The sequence below is a fragment of the Mytilus galloprovincialis genome, chromosome 11, assembly GCF_965363235.1.
Source record: "Mytilus galloprovincialis chromosome 11, xbMytGall1.hap1.1, whole genome shotgun sequence".
Lineage (NCBI taxonomy): Eukaryota > Metazoa > Mollusca > Bivalvia > Mytilida > Mytilidae > Mytilus > Mytilus galloprovincialis.
In genome coordinates this window covers 15,206,077-15,229,859 of record NC_134848.1, presented here as the reverse complement: position 1 = coordinate 15,229,859, position 23,783 = coordinate 15,206,077, and the positions used below count along the sequence as shown (strand labels likewise).

Below are 23,783 nucleotides of genomic sequence, written 5' to 3'. Positions count from 1 at the left end.
GTAGTTTCATGCCTGTGCCTTGTTTATTTTTTTTTATTTAGACTTTTAATAGTTTGGATAAATGTTTAATATTGTTATAAATCGAATATGAGAATTTGATGAGAATCGGTGAACATGAATTTGACAGCTAGTGCCCCTTTAATTGCAATCGTATTAGAGTGTCATGTTTAAGTCAATATTCAGTAAAAATAATGTGATAAGAGATACATATAGATAGAAGACAGGAAGGAGTCATTATTGTAACTGTTAAACAAATCTTCCTCCTAAATTGACAGTCTTATAGAGATACATATAGATAGTTGGTTGGTAGGTGTCATTATTGTAACTGTTAAACGAATCTTCCTTCCAAATTACAGACTCACAGAGATACATATAGATAGAAGGCAGGTAGGAGTCATTGTTGCAACTGTTAAACGAATCTTCCTTCCAATTGACAGACTCACAGAGATACAGATATATAGTAGACAGGTAGGAGTCATTATTGTTACTGTGAAACGAATCTTCCACCTAATTGACAGACTCACAGAGATAAATATAGATAGACGGCAAGTAGGAGTCATTATTGTAACTGTTAAACGAATCTTCCTTCCAATTGGCAGACTCACAGAGATACATACATATAGTAGGTAGGTAGGAGTCATTATTGTAACTGTTAAACAAATCTTCCTCCCAATTGACAGACTCACAGAGATACATAGAGATAGAAGGCAGGTAGGAGTCATTATTGTAACTGTTAAACGAATCTTCCTCTCAATAAACAGACTCACAGAGGTACATAATGATAGTTAGCAGGTAGGAATCATTGTTATAACTGTTAAACGAATCTTCCTCCCATTTGACAGACTCACAGAGAAACATATAGATAGTAGGTAGGTATGAGTCATTATTGTAACTGTTAAACGAATCTTCCTCCTAGTTGACCGACGCACAGAGATACATATAGATAGAAGGCAGGTAAGATTCATTATTCTAACTGTTAAACGAATCTTCCTCCCAATTGATAGACTCACAGGGGTACATATCAAATATAGTTATCCTATTACTTATAATAAGAGATAATTCAACATTACAAAAAAACTTAACTTTTTTTTCGAGTTGTCACTGAACCGTGACAATGAGATCAAGAACATTCGACATGTGACTGACGGAAACTTCGTAACATTAGGCATTTTATATAAAGAATATTCATGAAGCCTTTATGTCTTCAATCTTCTAAAATATAAAGCTTTTAGGAAGTGAGCTAACGCCGCCGCCGCCGGATCACTATCCCTATGTCGAGCTTTCTGCAGGCGCGACAATAAAAACTGGCTGACACGAAAATTTTCCTGAAAATTATATTTGACCAAAAATGACATCAATCAATCAACAACTGTTAACAACATATTAAGTTGGAAGTTTATATGTGTATTTTGTTTTGGTTTAAATTAGCACCAAGTTTAATGAACCATTTTCTACATAAGAAAATAATTAATGTCTGTACCAAGTCATGAATATGACAGTTGTCATTATCCATTCGTGTTGGTGTGTTTAGGCGTTTGATCTTGCTATTTTCTTATTATTAGGGACTTTCTCAGTTCAGAATTTTAATACCTCGGAGTTCTGTATTTTTGCTAGTGTATTTTTTTTTATAACATCGAGGCCGGGTTGAAATTATTCTCCCTTTTGTATTATAGTTATCTTCCTTTGTGTATCAAAGGAATATAACTATATATATGGTATCTCATTCTCGATAGCTTTGTTCCTTTCGAACCCACTACCAGCAGGTGCTTTAACATTGAGCGGTTGGCACCCCTCATATTCCTCGCCAAGGTTCGGGCGAACCCGTAAAAATGACCCAGCTACGCTACTGGTCAGATCCCTCCAACCACACTGTCGCACCCGAGTATACCAAAATTTCATCTTCCCGAGTGTCACTGGTCAGTTTAACCGGCCATAGATGGATTTAAACAGGCACTAGCAACATCCACCGTCTCCTAACTTGTGATTATTGGATTTTAACTGTGAATACGCATCTTATAACTGTACATAGACATGGTAGAGGACAGCTTTACTGCTATGGCACGTATGCGCCAGAATAAATATCCTTAAAATGAGTCACACACTTAACCAGAAGAATAAGAAGTTTCCTTGACAACTATCATGGTAAAACATGTACATCCACATTTTCAACAGTTATCTAAATGTATTATAAGGTTAATATGGCCATTGTTATATTAAAGTTCGTTTCTGTGTGTGTTACTTTTCAGTGTTGCGTTTCTGTTGTGTCGTAGATCTCTTAGATTTGATGTGTTTCCCTCAGTTTGAGTTTGTAACCGGGATTTGGTTTTTTCTCAGTCGATTTATAAGTTTTTAACAGCGGTATACTACTGTTGCCTTTATTTAAATATTGCTTCAATATGCAAAAGCAATTAGACACAAAATTAATCAAACTTTGTTAACTGTTGATACATAGTTACCATGGTTATGTGGATGGAGAGTGGAGAGTGTTCTCTATGGCACTCATACATGTCATCATCTATATAGATATAGGAAGATGTGGTATGACTGCCAATCAGACATCTCTCCATCAAAATAACAACCATTATAGGTCAAGGTATGGCCTTCAACATGGAGCCTTGGCTCACCCCGAACAGCAAGCTATAAAGGGCCCCGAATATTACTGATGTAAAACCATTCAAACGGGAAAACCAACGGTTTAATCTATATAAAAATGAGAAACACGTACGAACTACATAAACAGACGACATATACTGTACATCAGCTTCCTGACTTATGACAGGTGCAAACATTTGCAGCGGGATTAAACGTTTAAATGGTACCAAACCTGCTCCCTTTTCTGAAACAATAGTATAACATCACAACATAGAAAAACACACTTTACCATGTATACTGTGATATCAGTTCTTACATATGAGCGAGTAAAGATAGATCTGAATTTTAATCAGATTGCCAACTTATAAAATCTCCTCCCATATGTACTATTAAGTACACACTATACTTATAACAATAAATATATCAAACACAATTTATAATTGCCGATCGCCCAAAAGACTAGAAGGACACCGGATTTTATTATAATCTATCATAACAAACATAATATTTATGCAAATAATATATATAAACATATATGTAAACAATGCTTTCAATACGAAATGAAAACATTGACTCCGTCATTAACGAACCCGCCGGCCAGGAAAAACTAACAACTTAGTCGATATGGAAACCTGTGTCAAAACCCTAATGCTCGGAAGATCGTCTCGAGAGTTGTACTTGGACAATACTGAAAGTTAGCTTATGTATACATAAACAAAATACCATCAAAATGTGTAATAGCAAACAAAAATACCAATATATAGTACAAAAAAACAAGAAAAAATCAAACATTAATGAACCAACATTAAATCTGAACTTGACCAGTTCGAAGTTGGCGAGAGAATGGTCTGATAGGGAAATAAACCCGCCAAAAATGACCATTCACGTGATACTACAATTAATATCACGTGTCCATACATATATTAAAAGAACCGTTATTACAATAATTTTCCTCTATACTTCGAAACTCGGAAAATTATAATTAACTGTATGACACAATTTGGGCTGGATATGTTCCACAATCATTGAGTTAATACAGTCAGGTTTACAATCTTCATAAAACATGACCAAGTATGGTTTAATATGGAACGCCATAGCTGTCTTATGTGTCTTTTTTATTGCTTTTCTATTATAAGATGGTGCTTTTCTATTATAAGATGGTGGTTTTCTATTATAAGATGGTGCTTTTCTATTATAAGATGGTGGTTTTCTATTATAAGATGATGGTTTTCTATTATAAGATGATGGTTTTCTTTTATAAGATGGTGCTTTTCTATTATAAGATGGTGGTTTTCTATTATAATATGGGGTTTTCTATTATACGAAGGTGCTTTTCTATTATAAGATGGTGCTTTTCTATTATAAGGTGCTTTTTTATTATAAGGTGCTTTTTTTATTATAAGGTGCTTTTTTATTATGTGATGGTGGTTCCGTGATTAACCGGAAGTGTGGGGAAGCATTAATGACAGGACGATTGCCCGGATAGTGACAGGACGGTTGACCGGACGAGATATAAATAGTCATAACTTTTTTGTTATTCGGTAGCTTGGTTTAATATTTGTAGACCTTAAAGATATTAAAATGTATTTTATGAAAATCAAACAAAATAAGTGAACAAAACTATTTTTAGCAGATAAAGTTGACCGGACGGTATCCACACTCGCCGATATACAGTAATTCAACCCCTCGACAACAGGTGTTGATATCAATATTTGTCCATGAAATTCAGTAATCTGTGAGAATAATGAATATTGGATACGACAATATAAACTTTATAGTAAAAAAAAAAGTTTGTCTCCAAAAAAAGTTGACCGGACGGTGTTTTCATTCGTCGATGTACGCGTTAATCATATTGAACTGATAAAAAAGTGTCAATATCTTATTTGTTTTACAATATTTTTACACGAAACTAAGAAATCTACGAGATCAATAAATACTTGATTTGAAAATATCAACTTTATAGTAAATAAAAATGTTTTTCTTAAAATAAAGTTGACCGGACGGAATTCACATTCGCCGATATATATGCTTTAAATATATTAATGATCGACACAAATGTCATTATCTCTTTTATTTTACCATATTTGTCCGAATATTTTAAATTGATAAATACGTTATACGAAAATATAAACTTTAAAGTATAAACATTTCCTTTTCCTCAATATGTTGACGGGACGGAATTCATTTGCCGATATATGCTTTAAATATATTGAACTGATCGACGTCGACATGTTAAATATCTCTCCATGAAATTAAGGAATCTGGGAGATTAATAAATTATATATATTATACAAAAATATATACTTTATAATAAAAACTTTGAGCCCAAAATATTGACTTGATTAAGTTCACCAGCACACTAGAAGACCTGATATATAAAATATTTATTACATGTATTTTATTTCGTTTGAAATAGGGGTTTTCCCGTTTGCTATTTGTAGTTAATATTTACAGATGGGAACTAGTATAACTAGTTCGGATACTGGTTTTGTAACAGTATGTACTATTTATAAGTTTGATGTTAGGTGCAGGAGGCACGAGGAAAGTTTTGGCGGTTTTTATGGGTGGGGTTTAAAGGTACTATATAAAGTTTGGGATTTAAATGTATTAGTATCGAAGGTGCTCGCAGTTACGTCGGATTGAAGTTGGTCACATAGGTATATGTGCAGTTGCTGCTATGTTTATTGTACGTACAGGCGTTGGAGGCATAAGCCGGGGGAAAAGAAACGATGCGAAAGAGGAACAATGTTATATGTCATGTGTTTATATAATGTTTCGATTGAAGAAATATGTACAATTCAGTAAAATAAAATATTGTATCGCAAGAGAAAATAAGATGTTACTGCGAGCAACTAATCCTATATCTGTGTTTGTCTTGTTTATAGCCTATTGAATTAGAAATTAAATGCTTTAAATTCGGACGAGCAGGGCGAGGGAGAATTTAAATGTATTTAATTAGATTACTATCTAATTTTGACACCTGTCGTAATCACCAATCAAGAAAATAATCATGTCATTTAAGTTTTCACACCTGAGACATCAAATACATTTAATTGAATTAACTTTTATAATCAGATGGCAATCAGAATCCAATCAAAGATCACAGTGAATTGAACTTTTTTTAAAAGAATTAAAGAATACAAAACTGGCTCTCTTTTTTTTTAAAGATAAAACTAGATAGCTGACATGGATTAAATTAAAGTGAGACCACCATTCTGCCGATATCAAATCATTTGAAAAAACAACAACAATGTATTGCAATATGACCTTTAACATCGAAGGAGTAAACTTGCATTCATTCGTGTGCAGACCTTTTACAATAGAAAATAAAGGACGGGCATCGAACACAAAGTTACTTTTGTATAATACTGCACTGTCACTAACTAGTCTGTCACTATATTTAAATTTAAAAGTGAGGCAAAATATATTCACCATTCGGTGAGGGGTCTGGCTGTCGTTCAAGACCCCCAGAAGCCTTGAAAAAAATACGCAAAATCGTGCATCCCGAGAGTTTCTCGGACTCCTAGGAGGCACATTATTTAAGTGTCCTTTCCCTTCGAACCTCAGTCTCCGAAAACACCAAAACACCAGCCAGGTTAAAGACATCAGCCAAGTTGAAAACACCAGCCAAGTTAAAAATACCTCAGTCAAAACAGAAGGTTGTATCAACACCGAAATCTACTAAGATTGAGGTATGCTGATAATGGCAGTCAAGATCATCAGATACTTTTTACTGACAGTAAACCTTCTGTGAAGAAAGAAAGTCCTGTTAATATATTTAAAACCAAAGACCTAAAATACAATTATAGAGTTGCGAATCTCTTCATGTATCATATATGTCTCTGTTAAATACATCGGCAAATGTGAACTCAGTCCGGTCAACTTTTTTTTTAGCAGAAAAACATTTTTTTTACTATAAATTTATATTTTCGTATAATTTGTTTATAAATCTCACAGGTTCCTGAATTACTTGGACAAATATTGAAACACAAAATACATTTTAATATCATTAAGGTCTACAAATATTAAACCAATCTACCGAATAGCAAAAAAGTTATGACTATTATTATCTCGTCCGGTCAACCGTCCTGTCATTATCCGGGCGGTCATTAGTGCTTCCCCACACTTCCGGTTAATCACGGGAACCACCATCACATAATAAAAAAGCACCTTATAATAAAAAAGCACCTTATAATAAAAAAAAGCACCTTATAATAAAAAAGCACCTTATAATAGAAAAGCATCTTATAATAAAAAAGCACCTTATAATAGAAAAGCACCTTATAATAAAAAAGCACCTTATAATAGAAAACCACCTTCGTATAATTGAAAACCACCATCTTATAATAGAAAAGTACCATCTTATAATAGAAAAGCACCTTCGTATAATAGAAAACCACCATCTTATAATAGAAAACCACCATCTTATAATAGAAGAGCACCATCTTATAAAAGAAAACCACCATCTTATAATAGAAAACCACCTCTTATAATAGAAAACCAACATCTTATAATAGAAAACCAACATCTTATAATAGAAAAGCACCATCTTATAATAGAAAAGCAATACAAAAGACACATAAGACAGCTATGGCGTTCCATAGTTTAACCTATAATACTTATATAGGTTAATTTGTAGGATACTTATATATACAAGTGAATTTTATTTACTTGTACAAGTAAAAAATTTACTCAGTATAATGTTCCTTAGACATTCTAATTGTTTTACTTACAAGTATTAAAAAAAAATCACCCCATCTTCTTTTCTTGAATTGTTAGGATTTCTTTGCTCTAATCATGGAAGTAATATTTGAATGTTACTTCCATGGTCTTATAGAATTTTAAAATGTTTGCCCTTTGCATATATCTTTGCTTATCATTCAAGTGTAATTTCATGGACAATTTCAATTCTCAATTCTTTATTTACACTCAGACACAAAATATGTGTTACATGAGGACAAATTACAAATCAAATACAACAAATGACAGAATAGACAGGTAACTATCAACAAAAGAGTAATTTCTAAAGATAATAAAACTTGTAAGATACACGCATCTTTCTAAATGAAGGTAGATAGCTTCTTGATAAATATAGCTAGATTATACAATAACTGACAGTGACACAATGACAGCATATTTTGCATTTTCAGTACAGATCGGTATGCTGTATAATATTTCGGTATATATTTCTTCCGAAATTCAGTAATAGTACTATTATTACATACATATAAATAGTGGTATTCATCACCAATACATGATTCATTACATAAGGTACATATGCGATCTGTCCTAGCGATGTTGTACCATCTGCCAGTTTCCATAGGAATTTTTAGGTTACATGTTCTCAATTTTGAAATCCAGATTCTTTTATCCTCTGGAAGACGTAATAGATAATTTTCCAGACCAAATTCAGATTTAAATAACTTATAATATTCGCCACGAGACGAGTTATCGATATTACTGAACCACTTTTGAAGAAACTGATCCTGAAGACTCTGTTTTATAACAGGTTTGATAGTTGAATAATCAATGCATTGATTGAAAAACATATAACCTAATCCTGAGTTGTCAAATATAGATTTTACAAATGACACCCATTTAAATTCACAAATACCATCAGCATGTAGTTTGAAAATAAGCTTATACATAGAACTACTCAGTTTGTTTTCATTTTTAGCCATTCTGCTCCAAAACGATAACATTCTTAATTTTACTTTAATTTCAAGTGGAAACCTTCCTAATTCTCCATATACCATGAAATTTTGAGTACTTGATCTCTCATTCAAAAAATTCTCTTGCAAAATTGAAGATGAACTTTTTCAATTATATCAATTTTTTCAAATCCCCATATTTCTGATCCATACAATAAAATAGGTTCGACAAGATAATCAAACAGTTTGAGTTGTAGGTCAATAGGTAAATGTAAATTTCTAATCTTTGTATAAACAGCAAAAAAGTGCTTTTTGCGACTGTTCTACAAGCTTTTTCTTTGCACAAACAAATGACCCATTATAATTAAGCAAAAGACCAAGATATGTATAGCTATCTACAATTTCAAGAGATGTACCATCAAGTTTAAAATCATAATCCATTTTCGTTTTTCTTTTGCTAAAAACCATCACTTTAGTTTTACCAATATTCACACTAAGTTTCCACATTTTACAATAGTTTTCAAAAACTTTGAGAGCATTTTGCATTTCATCATAATTATCAGCAAAAATAACTGTGTCATCTGCATACAACAAAACAAAAATTTCTAAAAATACATGTAATTCATTATAACATTTTTCTTTAATTAATTCTAGAGGTAAAACATGAAGTTCTAAAGTAATCTTCTAAGTCATTTAAGAATATGGAAAACAAAAAGGGGGAAAGATTTTCACCCTGACGAACTCCAATCATACACGGGAAGAAATCTGATTGCGTATTGTTGTATTGAACACATGATTTGATATTAGTATACATATTATATATAACTTGGAAACATTTTCCTTTTATCTGGCTTTTTTGTAATTTTAACCAAAGTCCACTTCTCCAGATGGTATCAAAAGCCTTTCTAAAATCTACGAATGTACAAAACAATTTTTTACCAAAGGACAAATACAATGAAACAAGTACATGTATGACAAATATATTGTCTGTAGTTGAATGGCCTTTCCTGAAACCGGCTTGATTTTTAGAGATCAATTCCAGTTCATTAGAAAAGAAATTCAGTCTTTCGTTTATAATCGAAGTGAAAAGTTTACCCAGACAACTAATGAGTGTTATTGCTCGAAAGTTGTCAGGATCTTGTGGATTTCCTTTATTCTTAAACACCGGCTTAATTATACCCAGGAGCCAACTATCTGGGATAATACCTGTGTCTAGCACAATGTTAAAAAGTTTACAATACATTGAGATAAACTCAGGTGGGGTGTTTTTAAGATATTCGTTAAGAATACTGTCAATCCCAGGTGCTTTACTATTTTTCAATTTTTTAATAGCTTCAGCAACTTCTGTCTGGGTTATAATCCCATTTAATATTTCATCATATATAGGATTGTCTTGAATGACAGCATCTATATCGAAAGTAATATCCCCAGGTTTCATATCGTCTTGCATTTCATTCTCCGAATTATCAGAGTTAAGATTTTTGAAATATTCTGAAAAAATTTCGATAGACATATCCGGACTATCTTTTTTAGTAAACTCTTTTTTAGAGTTACTAAATTTATTCAACAACTTCCAAAATTGCTTCGAGTCGGATTTTGAAAAATTTCGTAGCTCATTTGCGCACTTATCTTTATATTTATTAAAACTGTTGCTCATCTGCTTTTTAAACTCTCTGGATCTCTCATTAAGCAATAATCTGACATTATCTGATTTGTCATGCTTAAATTTTGCCTTTACCTGATGAAATGCATCCCTTTTCCCTCGACAAGCTTTATCAAACCAAGGTTTATTACTATTACTCGATTTGTATGAACGAATATTCGAGTTGCCCAATACACTACTGGCTGTCTGGGTCAACACGTTGCCAAGGTCATTGACAACCATATTTACCTGTTCAGTTGTAATGTTTTGGTTACTATCTAGGTCATCTAGCGCGCTGTCAATTTCACCTAAGCGATTTGATAACACCTGCTGAAATTGGTTAGCGTGAACAGGATTCCACTTAATTTTAGTATGACCAAGGTCATTTATGTTTTTGGGATTTACTTGTTTCAAAGTCTGGAAACTCAAGGTAAAATGTATTCTGTTATGCACATCTGAGATCATCGGATTAAAATTTAATACATTAAAGTTTGTAATATAATTAAATAGATCAGGAGAAATAATCAAATAGTCAATAAGACTCACATTTTTACACGTGGTTTTACCTATTGTATCATCAAATAATCTACCGTTAGCAATATACAATGAGCACCTTTTACACATGTCAATTAATTTTGAACCAAACCTATTAGACTTTTTATCCTCTGAGGATCTTTGCAAAGGGATATTGTAGTCTAATAAAAAATTGTAAGAATACATATTTTTGAGGGTATCTACATCCTGATTATCAGTTAAATCTAAAATATCAAATAGTGTATCATCAGGAACTATAAAATCAGGCATTGTTGCAGTTCTAGCATTAAAATCACCCAGCAATATTATAGAACTAGCATTTTCCGAAAATTGCATCATTTCTGATTCAATTTCAGAAAACGCATTATCAGTTGAATACTTAGAGTACTCAGGGGGAATATAGACTCCTCCAACTAAAATGTTGACCCGTAACCCAGTTAATTCCGGGGAAATTTCAAACCACTGAACATAGTCGGAATCAGTATCTAAAAATTTCAAATGTTTATCAAAAATTTTCTTAAATGCTATTACAATGCCGCCTGACTTTCTTTCGAATTTTTTTCTGTGTTTTGCATAGTAAGAATAATTTACGGGTAAATCGAGTACATCATATCTATCAGTTTTTGTTTCGCAAAATGAAAAAATATCATATTGATTAATAATGTCACAAAAGTCATTGTTCAATAGCTTGGATTTTAATCCACACACATTTACAAACTTTTAAGGAGAATCGTAATGACTGTTCATGTGTGTCTGATGTGTTGTCCTAACTTCCGTGTACATGTTGATCAGGGGGTGCACCACGGGGCGGGGGCTCATATGGTTGGACATCGACAATGAGTTGATCATATACAATTTTAGCGTTTCTACGGGCTCTTTGGAACTCTTTTAACTTCGGTACTAATGCTCGTCTACGATCATTAATTTCTGCGGGGTACTGCTGCTGTACTGAATAACGTGACTTATGCCTTAGTTTTGCTGGGACAGCTCGAATCACACGTTGGTGGTCATCGTATTTTGAAAATTTCGCTATGATATTTCTCGGTTTTCCGTCATTTCTTGGTCTGAGCCTATGAACATTCTGAAAGGAAATTGTGTTAGCGTCTCTGATTTCAAGTTCAGTTTCAATAAAGTTTTTTATTACACTTTCAGTGTCTTCTTTGGATTCATTGTCCTGTTCAGTTATACCACTAAAAATCAAATTGTACTTCATTGAATGTGTTCGGAGCCTTAGAAATTGTTCCTTAAGTTCATAGTTTTCATTTTCGAGATATGTGTTGACTTGTTCCATTGACTTTACTCGATCTTCTATGATGAAATGATGATTTTCTTCTTTTGCCAACGTATGTGCTTGTTGTTCTTGTGTTGCTTTAATGTTATTTATTTCAATTTTCATATCGTTCATGTTTTTTTTCAAATATTTGAAGTTTTTTGTTGATGTCTTCCAATAAGTCAAGTTTTTGTAACTGTTGGTATATAACTGTGTTAGTATTGTTGACACTTTCCAGTTTTTGATTCATTATATTCATGTTTGAAAAAATCATCTGTATTGCGACATTGGGGTCTGAATTAATTGGTAGGGTAGCATTTGATATAGGTAGCCCTGGATTACACGGCATTGGATACTGAGAGATGCGTTGAGGCTCATGCACCGGTGTACTTTGCAAAGGGTAAGGCGGTACCGAGGGTCTCTGAAATGTAGATTTACTAAAGTGCTGAGAATTAGGTTCTACAAATGAAACTGCAGTTGTGGGACTAATATTTCCATGTGCTTCGGAAATTACTTGCGACAAGTCCATTGTTTTGTTTTGTTCTATTGTATTTGACGCCGCCATTTTTGTATTTATTTTCTCCGGTGGGGTCAAACCTGTTTTCGATGAGTAGTTTCTTCGACGCTTTTTTTCCATTAAACCAATAATTATGTCCAATAACCAATTGGGATTACATCAAGCACAAAAATGTTCATGTATCTCACTAGTATCATGGTAAAATTATAATTTTCCTTCTCTTACTACTGACGTGGACCCTGTCTATTCCGCCATTTTTTCCAAGTTCAATGCAAATCCAATCTGTTATCTTCAGCTAGAACACTGCTCATTTACAAGCCCCTAAGGATCAATTTTGAAGGATTACGCAAATACTTAAGATATTTGCCCAATCAGTTTCTTTGTTGAGTTAATGAGATAAAACATTGAACTTATTAAACATATCTTTATTTCTCATCACCAAATACATAGGTACAGAGAAGAAATTAATACAGTACATTAAACACATAAACATAAACAGTCAGAGCTCAGACATAAACAAGTCGATTTTTGATTTTGACTAACAGAAGTCCACACATGTATTTATCAAAAAAAATATTTTCAATTTTAGACTCATCTAAGTCAGAAAATGACAGACTTGTTAAGGTCTATTTATGTTGATGAAAAAACTTACTTTGACTTGGTGGCCAAAGTACACCACCTATTACAGCAAAAACCTGCCTGAGAGTTCACAAGGACTTGAGCTACCTATATTTAAATATCCAATTGAACATCCTTACTAAACACAGATGTTCTACCTCATTAGGTGTGGCTCCGGGTGGTTGCATTGTAAGGTTAAGTAACATTATCTCCGATTTTTTAGACTCTCATTCATATTTTTCTTTAGAAGACAAAGCATTGTTTTTCAATGTTGTCATTATTTCATTTAGATGCGTGACCTTTTTATATTAGTAGGGGTGGGTCTTGAAGTGAACCAATTTTGATAACTTACCGACTTGTAGGAGTCGATAAGTTTGCAAATTTTTGATTCTGGTCAGTTATTTCTTGCTTAACAATATTTGACTTATTAAAGTCGTATTTTGTCTTGCATTAAAGGGAGACAAATCCAAAAACTTATAAATTTAGGCATAAAGGGAGACAAATCCAAAAACTTACAAATTTAGGCAGCAACCATTTGATTTTCTTGGAAGGGGGGGGGGCTATGGGTTTTTTTTCTGTGAAAACCTTTTTTTGCCTTTAGCGAAGTACAATCTATTTTTTTTGCGACAAACCGAAATCAATTTTTTTCTTTTAATTTTAGCATTACATACAGTGGCAGGCTAGCTGAGGGTGAAACAAACAATTTTTTTTCCCAGGGTGCATAAAAAATTATTTTTTTCACCAAAACCTGGAAACAAACTTTTTTTTCCAAAAATAACCATCCCCCCCCCCCCCGAAAATCAAATGGTTGCTGCCTTAGACCTCTACGAGTCAAATGCAGATTTAGACTTATATTATGTCTGACTCAGAGCTCTGACTGATAAATATACAATATATACATTTCTCTAATTCTATGGAAATTTATCCCTTTCCAAACCCATTGTATAAAAAAATTTAATCAACGTGTGGTTGCTGGTGATCTCAAAAGATCATTGGATGATTTTAAGGGTCATTACCATTTTAGCTAACTGGATGAATCAAAATTGCCCTATTTGTAGACGACATAATTTCAGTAATCATGGTAAATAGTATAATATTTAGACTTCTAGTAAAATTAGGATTGTCATTGATAAATTTATTTCTCTCTTCTTTGAAATGTGAGCAATTAGCATGGTTAGGCAGCAACCATTTGATTTTCTGGGGGCTATGTTTTTTTATGGAAACAAAAGTATGTTTCCATCTTTTTGAGAAAAAAATAATTTGTTTTTGATTCTGAGAAAAATAAATTGTTTGTTTCACCCTCAGCTGCTACTATGTGTAATGCTAAAATTGAAAGAAAATTTTTTTTTTCGACTGGTCGCGAAAAAAATAGATTGTCCAGAAAAAAACCCGTACATCATTTAAAAAGAGCTGTATGTTCCAGATATAAGAAAATCAAAATTCATCAAATATATACGTTTAACAAATATTAAACATTTTAAAATCAATGTTTTTAGTACAATGAAAGTGGTACAGTAGTTTATATAATACAAGAATACTTTGACTGCTTTCCCATAATCAATTAAGGGAGCCACCATTTGATTTTTTTAGGGGGGGGGGGGGTTGCTAGGATGAAAAATTTTGTCCTGCATTTTTTTTAGCTGTAATATCTCTGTCCTGCCTTTTTATTTTTCACTCTTTTCGGTCCTGCCTTTTTTTATTAGTTTATCCGTCTTTTTTTTACCTTAATTGTCGGCCTGACTTTTTTTTTTTGCAAGTGTCTCATCCTGCCTTTTTTTTAACCAAAACTCCTGTCCTGCCTATTTTTTTCAAATTTCATCCTAGCCCCCCCCCCCCCCATAAAAATCAAATGGTAGCTCCCTAAGACCAGTAGGATTTCATCCTTAATTTTACATCAATAGCAAGTGGGAAACGTCCTAGCTCACCATATATCATACAGTTGGGAGTAGAAGATTTCAGATTCAGAAACAACTTTCAAAATTTTAGATGAACCTTTTTGATAATATCACAGTTATTAAATGAATCCCCATAAAATTATGAGCTAACCTGGGAAAATCATCATCAAAGGCATAATTTTGCATCTCAAAGCTTGAGAATTTTTGTGGGATTGTAAGAAAAATTTACTTATACATGTCTGTACAAGTGAATTTTTGAGAAAATTAAGGGGAGATTATTCAAAATTATAATTTACTTATATGGATGGTATTTTTTTTACTTCTTCAAGTAAATAAAAATTACTTGTACAAGTAGTACCCTCATTGTAATATGCATAAGGTAAAAAATATATTTATACATAAATTTTCACTAGTCTATTTAAATTACAAACTTGACTTGATCCCTTTACTGTGTTAATTGCTTAACTGACATTGCGGCAAACACGACAGTCATGCAGCATATCATCTGTACATTGTATGTGTTCTTATGTGTCTCTGTGAGTTACCAATTTGACTACATCCTTTACCACATACACATGATACATCACAGGCTCATTAATGAGGTGTACCGCCTGTATGTATTCTTATGTGTTTTTGTAAAGTACCAAGCTGAGTAAACAGTTTACCACAAACATCACACCCATGAGGTTTATCGCCTGTATGTGTTCTCATATGAATTTTCAAATTGCAATGCACACTGAACCTTTTACCACATACATTACATTCATAAGGTTTGTCACCGGTATGTGTTCTTGCGTGGCTTCTTAAATGACCAAGCTGACTAAACTGTTTACCACATACATCACAGTTATGAGGTTTATCACCTGTATGTGTTCTCATGTGCTTCTTTAAATTACTATACTGACTGAACCCTTTACAACATACATCACATATATAAGGTTTATCACCTGTGTGTGTTCTCATGTGATCCCGTAAATTATGTATACTACTAAACCCCTTACCACATTCACCACAGTCATAAGGTTTATCACCTGTATGTATTCTCATGTGAATCTGTAAATTACCAAGGTGACTAAATCCTTTACAACATACATCACAGTGATGAGGTTTATCTCCAGTATGTATTCTCATATGTCTCTTTAATTTACTATTGTGAGTAAATTTTTTAGCACACACATCACATTTGTGAGGTTTTTCACCTGTATGTATTCTCATGTGTGCCTTTAAGTTACTACATTGTCTAAATTCTCTAGCACAAACATCACATTTATGAAGTGTTTTACCAGCCTGTGTGTTGATGTGTCCCTGTATACAGCTATGCATAGTACCATTGATTGTGACTAAATCTTCTCCTCCCTCTAACATCTTATTGTGTCCCTGTAGAGTACCATTGCTTGTGACTAAATCCTCTCCTCCCTCTAACATCTTATTTATCATGTTAATAAGGTTTATCTCCAGTATGTGAGTTCACTACTCTGTAAGGAACAAATAACAGACATATATTACCAATATTATTTAAACTGATCGGGGTGTTCTTATCCCGAATCCGGCTTACTAAGTGTTTTGTCAGATTCCTGTACCTCGCTTACACTATGCACATAAGCAATTACCTTTTGTAATTCATGTTTTCCGCTAGACTTTATTGCACGACTTCACTGTGTAAGTTTTTTATGTTTTAAAGAAAAGCTAGTTGTGTTGATCAAATAGTACTGTAAACTTTTACTGGCAATGTTCGATTTTGGGGCCTTTTAAAGTTTGATATTCATGAAGTATGGGTCTTCCTCATTGTTGAAGTCCAAGTGGTTGCCTTTAATTTCTTACAGGATGCATCTAACTACTTTATTTAACTTTGGAGCATAGTTGTCTTAAATATGATTAATTATCAATCACATATACAGGTATATGACTACACGACGTCTTGGAAGGCTATTTTAAGGTTCATGTGGACCCTATGGCTAAAATGGCTGCATTTTTGTAACATAAAATATTGTCCCCCATGAAATATTGTCTGTCGGAAAAAATTTCATATAAAATATTTTCCAGACAGTATTTCATTTTGATTGGCTGATATTGTCATGATTGTCCTAATATTTTTCAGTATAATTTTTTATCACCTCAATTGGAATTATCTCCCTTATTTATTATGTCAATTGAAATTTTCTTCCTTATACCACTGACCTAATAAAAAATATATAATTTGAGTTGAGTCCTAATATTTTTTTATTTTTCACAGTTTTAGATTAAAATAAATAAATTTGGTGTATTTACTGTCTTCTGATTGGTTAAAAGTATTAGTTTTATTTTCAATGTTATCAATTTTTATGGAGACACGCCCATTCTGATGTTGTGTATTCATACGCCAACATGTGTGTATGTTGTTATTGTTTTAATATAAATAGTATTAAAAGTTCTTTGAGCCTATTTTTTTCATAGAAATTTATTTATAATGAATGGCAATAATTTATTTTGACTTTATTGAACCATAAAACTAATTTTGTACTCTTCACATTTTACATAATCTGCTTCGCGGATTATTCAATGTGAGAGTCAAAAATTAGTTTTATGGTTCAATAAAGTCAAAATAAATGAAAGCCATTCATAAAATATATTTGGTTGATATTGTCCTATTATTGAATTTGAATATAATAATACATGTATGTAATATAACAAAATCAGGATAAATTCGTTACACAGTGTTTAATTGTCCTAATACATAATTTACCGGGTCAATAAAATTCATATCTGGTTTGGCTTCGCCTCACCAGTTATGAATTTTATTGAATCAATAAATTCTTGTATTTATAGGACAATTGCACACTGTGTAACTCATTAATAGTATTACATTCCTCTGTACAAATATAAGTAATGTATGTACTGACAATAACTTATTTTGTAAATTAATACACAAAATTTCCTATGTACCCTCTCTAACTTGAATATATGTTGATTACCTCCCCTTCATGAGACAAAATTCCATGACAATCTGTCTATGAAATATTGTCTCAATACTCACAAAATATAACCAAAATATAGCCTTCCTTTATCATGTTTAACAGAACAAAATTTCATAGTATTCATCTGTGAGGGGGGATAGAACCTTTATTGAGACTCCGGGATTGGGTGTTTTTAAGCTTTGGATTTCGGGATTGACCCTTTCGGGATCCGGGAATTTTTTTATTTTTTTCAGATTTCAGGACCTCGGGATGTCGATTTTTTAAGCCAGGGATTGCGGGATCAGGACCCCTCCTGTCCCCCCTATCCCCAATTCACCAAAAAATAAAACCTTCCTTTAATAGTCCAAATAATTATGACGTCTTGAAAGGCTATTATAATTTTTTTCTTTGACGCCTTACATCAACGTCGAAGTAAGGCGTCAAAGAAAAAAAATATAATAGCCTTTTAACCCTCTTGATGCCAGATTTAAAAACAACAACGTTATGACGTTACCAATAGGTAATGACATTTGGACGTCACCAGTGCCGAATTCTTTTGACGTCGTCGTTTTCGAGGTGTTTTTTTTTATTTAGAAAGTTGAGTCTATAGCTATATTCTTTGATAAAAGATGTGACAACTATTACCATTACGTGAAGACAAATTGGCTTATTTTGTTTCTATATTTGTAGATGAACAAAAAATATAATATTTTGTTTGAGCGGAGAAGTTATTAAATACAAATAAAGAACGAAAAGAAATCAACATGTACATCATACGCATTTTATTCTTGCACGTTTTATCAAGCATAGATCAGCTGATTAGAGTGTTTATGTATGCCAATAATATTTTGTCATTTCTTGGAATGTGATAACATTTGAGTATTTATGACTATAAAACTCATGTCCAATTAACTGAGGTTGTTTCTTCCCTAAAACGCAAACATTTTATTCCTCATAGATCTGCAATGTGTGGAAATGTTTAAAACATCTTCCAACACAAAGTCCAACGCCACAGTCCGGACACCATGTTCTTATTCTTGTCCCCGAAAATCTGTTCTCTTTGCCAGAACAAACGGCACATCTCATTCTCCTTTTGTTGGGAATCCATTCTATGAAGTGCCGAGCAGTAAGTCTGGTACTTTGAAGTAAGCAACGTCTACCCGGTCGTGTCTGTCCTTCTCTGTGTTGTCCAATCAAACCCTGTATTATTTCCTGCTGAAATGTCAAATGGTCCATTTTCTTCTGTACCACAAAGGTATTTCTGTAACATATGTAGGCGTTAACTGAAAACAAAATAAAATAGTATTGTTAAATTAATGTTTTTCATACCTTTTGGAAAACAAAGTCACATTTGAATTGTATGCGAGTTTAGTTTGAGAAATGGTAATTAATTATCAGTGTGATATAGGACTACATGTTTGTAAAAACATCAGAACGAAACCCGTCACATAAAAAAATATAAGATAGCGAACAAACAATTGCATAGCGCCCGTACACTTACTTTGAATATATTTTTCAAATTAAAGCCTTTCGGTAACTTAAAAATTTAAATAAACCATACCTGTTGCTGTCATGAGGAGGTTGAACAAAATCTTCTTCCATAATTTCAAACTTCTAAATTGGGGTTCATACTGTGCAATAAACTGGTCACCTAGATCAATGCCACCCATCGTCTCATTGTATTTGTGTACCAAAGCTGGCGCCTTCACAACTTTCCCCTTACTATTAGGTTTCCGGGTCATTCTGAAAATATATATTTTTTTAAAATACATTCTAGATCTTGACCTTGATAAAAACAAATATTCTGATTACTTCAATGCATGTACTTACAAGTATGAATGATTATAATTTTAAATCCTTTTTTACTCATAGATATTCTATGAAAATGTGATCACGGGTTTTGAAATTGTGAACTTTTGCGGAACCATACATATCAATATATGAATATGGTTCCTTACTTGGAAGAAGAAAAAGAGGAATAGTACAATACATTCAATATAAAAACTTACTTTGCACTTCCAGCTGTTGTTAACAAGGACACTTGTCGGCGATCACTATATAGAACAGACATAACTGGTCCTTGGGACTTTGCAAGAATTGCCCCCTTTGGAAGTTTTGCTTTTCTAAAACTTTGAGGCATGCCTTTTCTTGTGGCAATGACTGTACCAGTACAATATGTACCCCTGTTTCTGAGGTCGTGTACTAATTTTGGACTGGTAAACCAACTGTCGATGGTCAAATGGTGCTGGTTTCCAAAGTGGGGCCTCATCAGATCCATAACAACTTTGTATCTAGAATATACATGATAGTGCATTCAATATTCACTGCAACGTTTATTACAATAGAATGAATCTAAATATGTTATTTGAAATAAACCAGAAATTCATGTCGATGGTTCCCGTCTCTATAATACACCAAAGGCCTTCTACGAGAATGTGTGTACGGTATATGGTTTTATGATTATAGTTTTTTAGAATATACATGTACATGTAGTCATGGTACATTTAGTTCACAGTGTTCACAGCGCTCGTATGTTGTACACTATACTATTGTATGTTTGAGTTAATGGTATGTAAAAATTTGAGAAACATAAGTTAAACTGTTTTTTTTTTTAAATTATCAACTGATTATGGCACTTTAAAAAACTTACTATTGTGCATTACATTTAATTACAGTCTGGTTGAAGAATCATGTTGCTCTCTATAGTCGTTTTATTGATTTTTGTTATTGATGCTACCGATTTGACAAATACCACTTGTACAGATACAACCGACTTACTATCATGACTATTACTAAGATTAGTTTATCACAAAACTGGACAATCAAAAATTTGTGCGTTTTTGTTATTAATTCTTTGCAAACCGGGGTGTTATAGGAGATGATTCTATTAGCTTAATGTGGTTCTTGAGAAAAAGGTTGACTGGTGAAAATTTCATGATGCTACATGTAAAAATAAAAAAAAAACGAAAATTAATCATTTCCAGACTTGAATTATTCAAATGTAATATAATTTCAACAGCATACCCTTGTCCATCAGGATGACGAGGTGCATTTGATTTGCCCTTGTACAGTTCAACTTGATGTGTGTATCCACTGCCTGATTCAGCAAGAACCCATGCCTTGACACCCCATACTGTGCGCCTTTTTATTAGCAATATATTGTTTCAAAAAATGCCTTCCTTTGAAACCAATCATTCTTTCGTCAATGCAAACATTTTGTGAAAGTCTGAAATAAGTTAATATTTTAAGAATACATACATTATGAATAAATTATTGAAAAAATACTGTGAATGAATTGAAACAATAATGAAGTAAATTATTTTAAATATCAAACAAATTCTGCAGACTTTTGTGCAATAATAATTTATTATTTTTTGATTGTGCTTTTTTTATATAGTTGCAAGATTTATATTCTTCTTCTTACCTGTAATTTTCCTCAAAAGTTCTGTTGAAAAATTCTATGATATTAGCAACTTTATGGAGTGGGTCATAACCAGCTTGGCCTCTCTCGACTGCTAAAGCATTATCATTGCAGTGTAAAAACCTTAAAATTTCCTGGAATCTATTTCTTGACATGATCTGGGAAAAATTTGGAGTGCATGTTAATACATTCTTATTTCCGTTTTCCCAATATGAAGCATAAGAAGGTTTCCTGACTATTCCCATTGCTAACAGTAAACCAAAAAAGGCACTGAGTTCCTGCTTGGAAACTGGTTTCCAATTATTTCCTCTTCCTTGTGGGGTTGGGTCATTAGCGTTTAACGTTGTTGTAGCATACCTATTTGTTTCCTCAACTATGATATCAAGCAAACTGTTGTCATCTTCACTAATAAATTTCTCAAAGTAATCATATGGAGATAAATTTGCATCAAATCCAAGAGGACCATGATCTGGACTGAATGCTGGCAGTCTATCTATGACAAAAGTATTTGGCTCTATAATAGTAAACCACGGTCCATTTCTCAGGTTACCAGGTCTATTGATTTCATTTTCAAAATCTTCAGCATCCGTGACCAATGAGTCGGATATATCAGCATCACTATTGTCGTCTTCTGTAAACGACATTTTTATCCTGCACACTCCAATTTCGCCGTGATTATTACGTCACTATGACGTCATAAATATGACGTCATATACTCAACGTAATCGTCAATGACCTATGGTCAGTAGTACAGTTATATATAATTGAAAACATAGTGCAATGTCTTGATTTAATTGGTATACTAATTTAGATTCTGGAGACGACATATATGTCGCCTTGGCATTAAACCCCCGCACGACATATATGTCGCTTTGGCATTAAAGCTATAACGACATATATGTCGCCTTGGCATTAAGAGGGTTAAGACGTCATAATTATTTGGACTACTCCCTTTAACAAAACAGAGTTCCAATGATAATAAGTATTCACAGGGACATATAACATGTAGAATGTATTATATGTCTCTGGTATTCATCAGTGAAATATTGTCTATATACAGACAAAATTTCACTATGATTATACATAGTTATGAAATATTGTGTCTTGTGGTACAATATTTTCATAGGACAAAATTTTGCTTTACATTGCAAACAGTAGTGACAGTACTGGCAAACCTGTGCATCTGGAAAAATTTTAAGGCACACAATGTAGCATGCCCTAGATAAATAAAATTATGTTTGTCTGTACTCTGAGTAAATATTGAGGTGAAAATGCTGCCATTTTAGCCAAAGCCAAAGGGTCCACATGAACCTTAAGTTAACTTTTTGCTTTGTTATTTGCCGTCTTACATGACAAATTTCATTCTGAACAAGCAGATAATAGCTTCTTCATAGTTTTCACGTTATAAACAGTGTCAATTCTATTCATTTTTTGCTCATTCCAGTTTGTAAAAGAATAAAATAAACCATAGTATTTACCATGTTTACTTACTTTGTTTTTGAAGGGAGAATTTAAGTCGGGGGAAAGAGACCAACGGTATATTATTCAATATGTATTTACATATTGAATCCATGACAAGTCGCCCCACTGGCAAATCGCCCCACACTTAATCGCCTCACTTTTTCACCAACTCGACCCACTTTAAAATAAAAACGCCCGAACCTGGATAACCAAATCGCTCACTATTAAACAAGACTGTGTCCAAACTACACGAATGCCCCACTCGCACTATCATTTTCGATGTCAGTCAATGGACCGTAATATTGGATAAAAAATATAATTAGGCATTAAAATTAGAAAGATCATTTCATAGGGAACATGTACGTGTACTAAGTTTCAAGTTAATTTGACAACTTCATCAAAAACTGATGTGATGTGAGTGCCAATGAGACAACTCTCCATCCAAACAACAATTTAAAAGGTAAACCATTATAGGTCAATGTACCGTCATTGCCAAGAATCTGTCCGGTTTAAGGGAGATAACTCAATTTGATAACAATTATTTGGAGCGACAAGGACGATAACCCATCCTCGCTCCACATGGGGTTACTTGATAATATGACATGTGCGATAAGACGCACAATTGAGGGGTCGAATACCCGCTGTTTTGTAAAGATAATTTCAGTGAAAACCAATACCAGATGTTATCTATTAAATAAATTCGAATCATGTTTTTTTGTATTTTGGTGCAGTTTGTTAAATTGATTGAAGGCCGGAGAAATCTTCGATCTATGTTGAAACCTGGGACGTCTGAAGAAGATTATAAGTCATAGTTGAAACGTCTCACGATGTTTGATCTCAATTGGTAAATGTCAGATGCATATAAATAAAAATAGATATTATTTATTAAAATGAATTGAGCATCAAACTGACTGAAATGTAATTGAAATTTTAGTACAACTATTTCATATGTAATTGTCTGAAAGGCTGTTGTCTAACGATTCCTTTTTATACATATAATCTGATGTCCAGTAGTTGTCGTTTGTTTATGAGATTCACAAGTGTTTCTAAACATTTTTTTTATACATTATACTGTTGGTTTTACACTAGTAGGTCTTGCTGTTCGGTGTGAGAATAAGCTCCGTGTTGAACACCGTACCTTGACCTATAATGGTTTACTTATACAAATTGTGACTTGGTTGGAGAGTTGTCTCATTGGCAATCATACCACATCTTCCTATATCTATAACTGGTACCTCAAGAATTCGAA

The 23,783-nt window shown here is 33.0% G+C and overlaps 2 protein-coding genes across 2 annotated transcripts in view; one reads left to right on the top strand and one right to left on the bottom strand.

Moving 5' to 3' along the window:
- Positions 1-23,783, top strand: part of LOC143051678 (uncharacterized) — a 174,970-nt gene that overhangs the window by 42,790 nt on the left and 108,397 nt on the right. The window lies entirely within an intron of this gene.
- LOC143051711 (uncharacterized) lies at positions 12,616-22,608 on the bottom strand. The gene is made up of 2 exons (XM_076224625.1): positions 22,565-22,608; positions 12,616-16,194 (listed from the first exon to the last, which is right to left on the bottom strand). The coding sequence occupies exon 2, from the start codon at positions 16,154-16,156 to the stop codon at positions 15,314-15,316; it is 843 nt and encodes a 280-aa protein (XP_076080740.1). The 5' UTR covers positions 16,157-16,194; positions 22,565-22,608; the 3' UTR covers positions 12,616-15,313.

What these genes read in the sequence shown, in the direction of transcription:
- LOC143051711 (XM_076224625.1), bottom strand. Translation starts at nt 16,156, where the DNA reads ATGATAAATAAGATGTTAGAGGGAGGAGAGGATTTAGTCACAAGCAAT.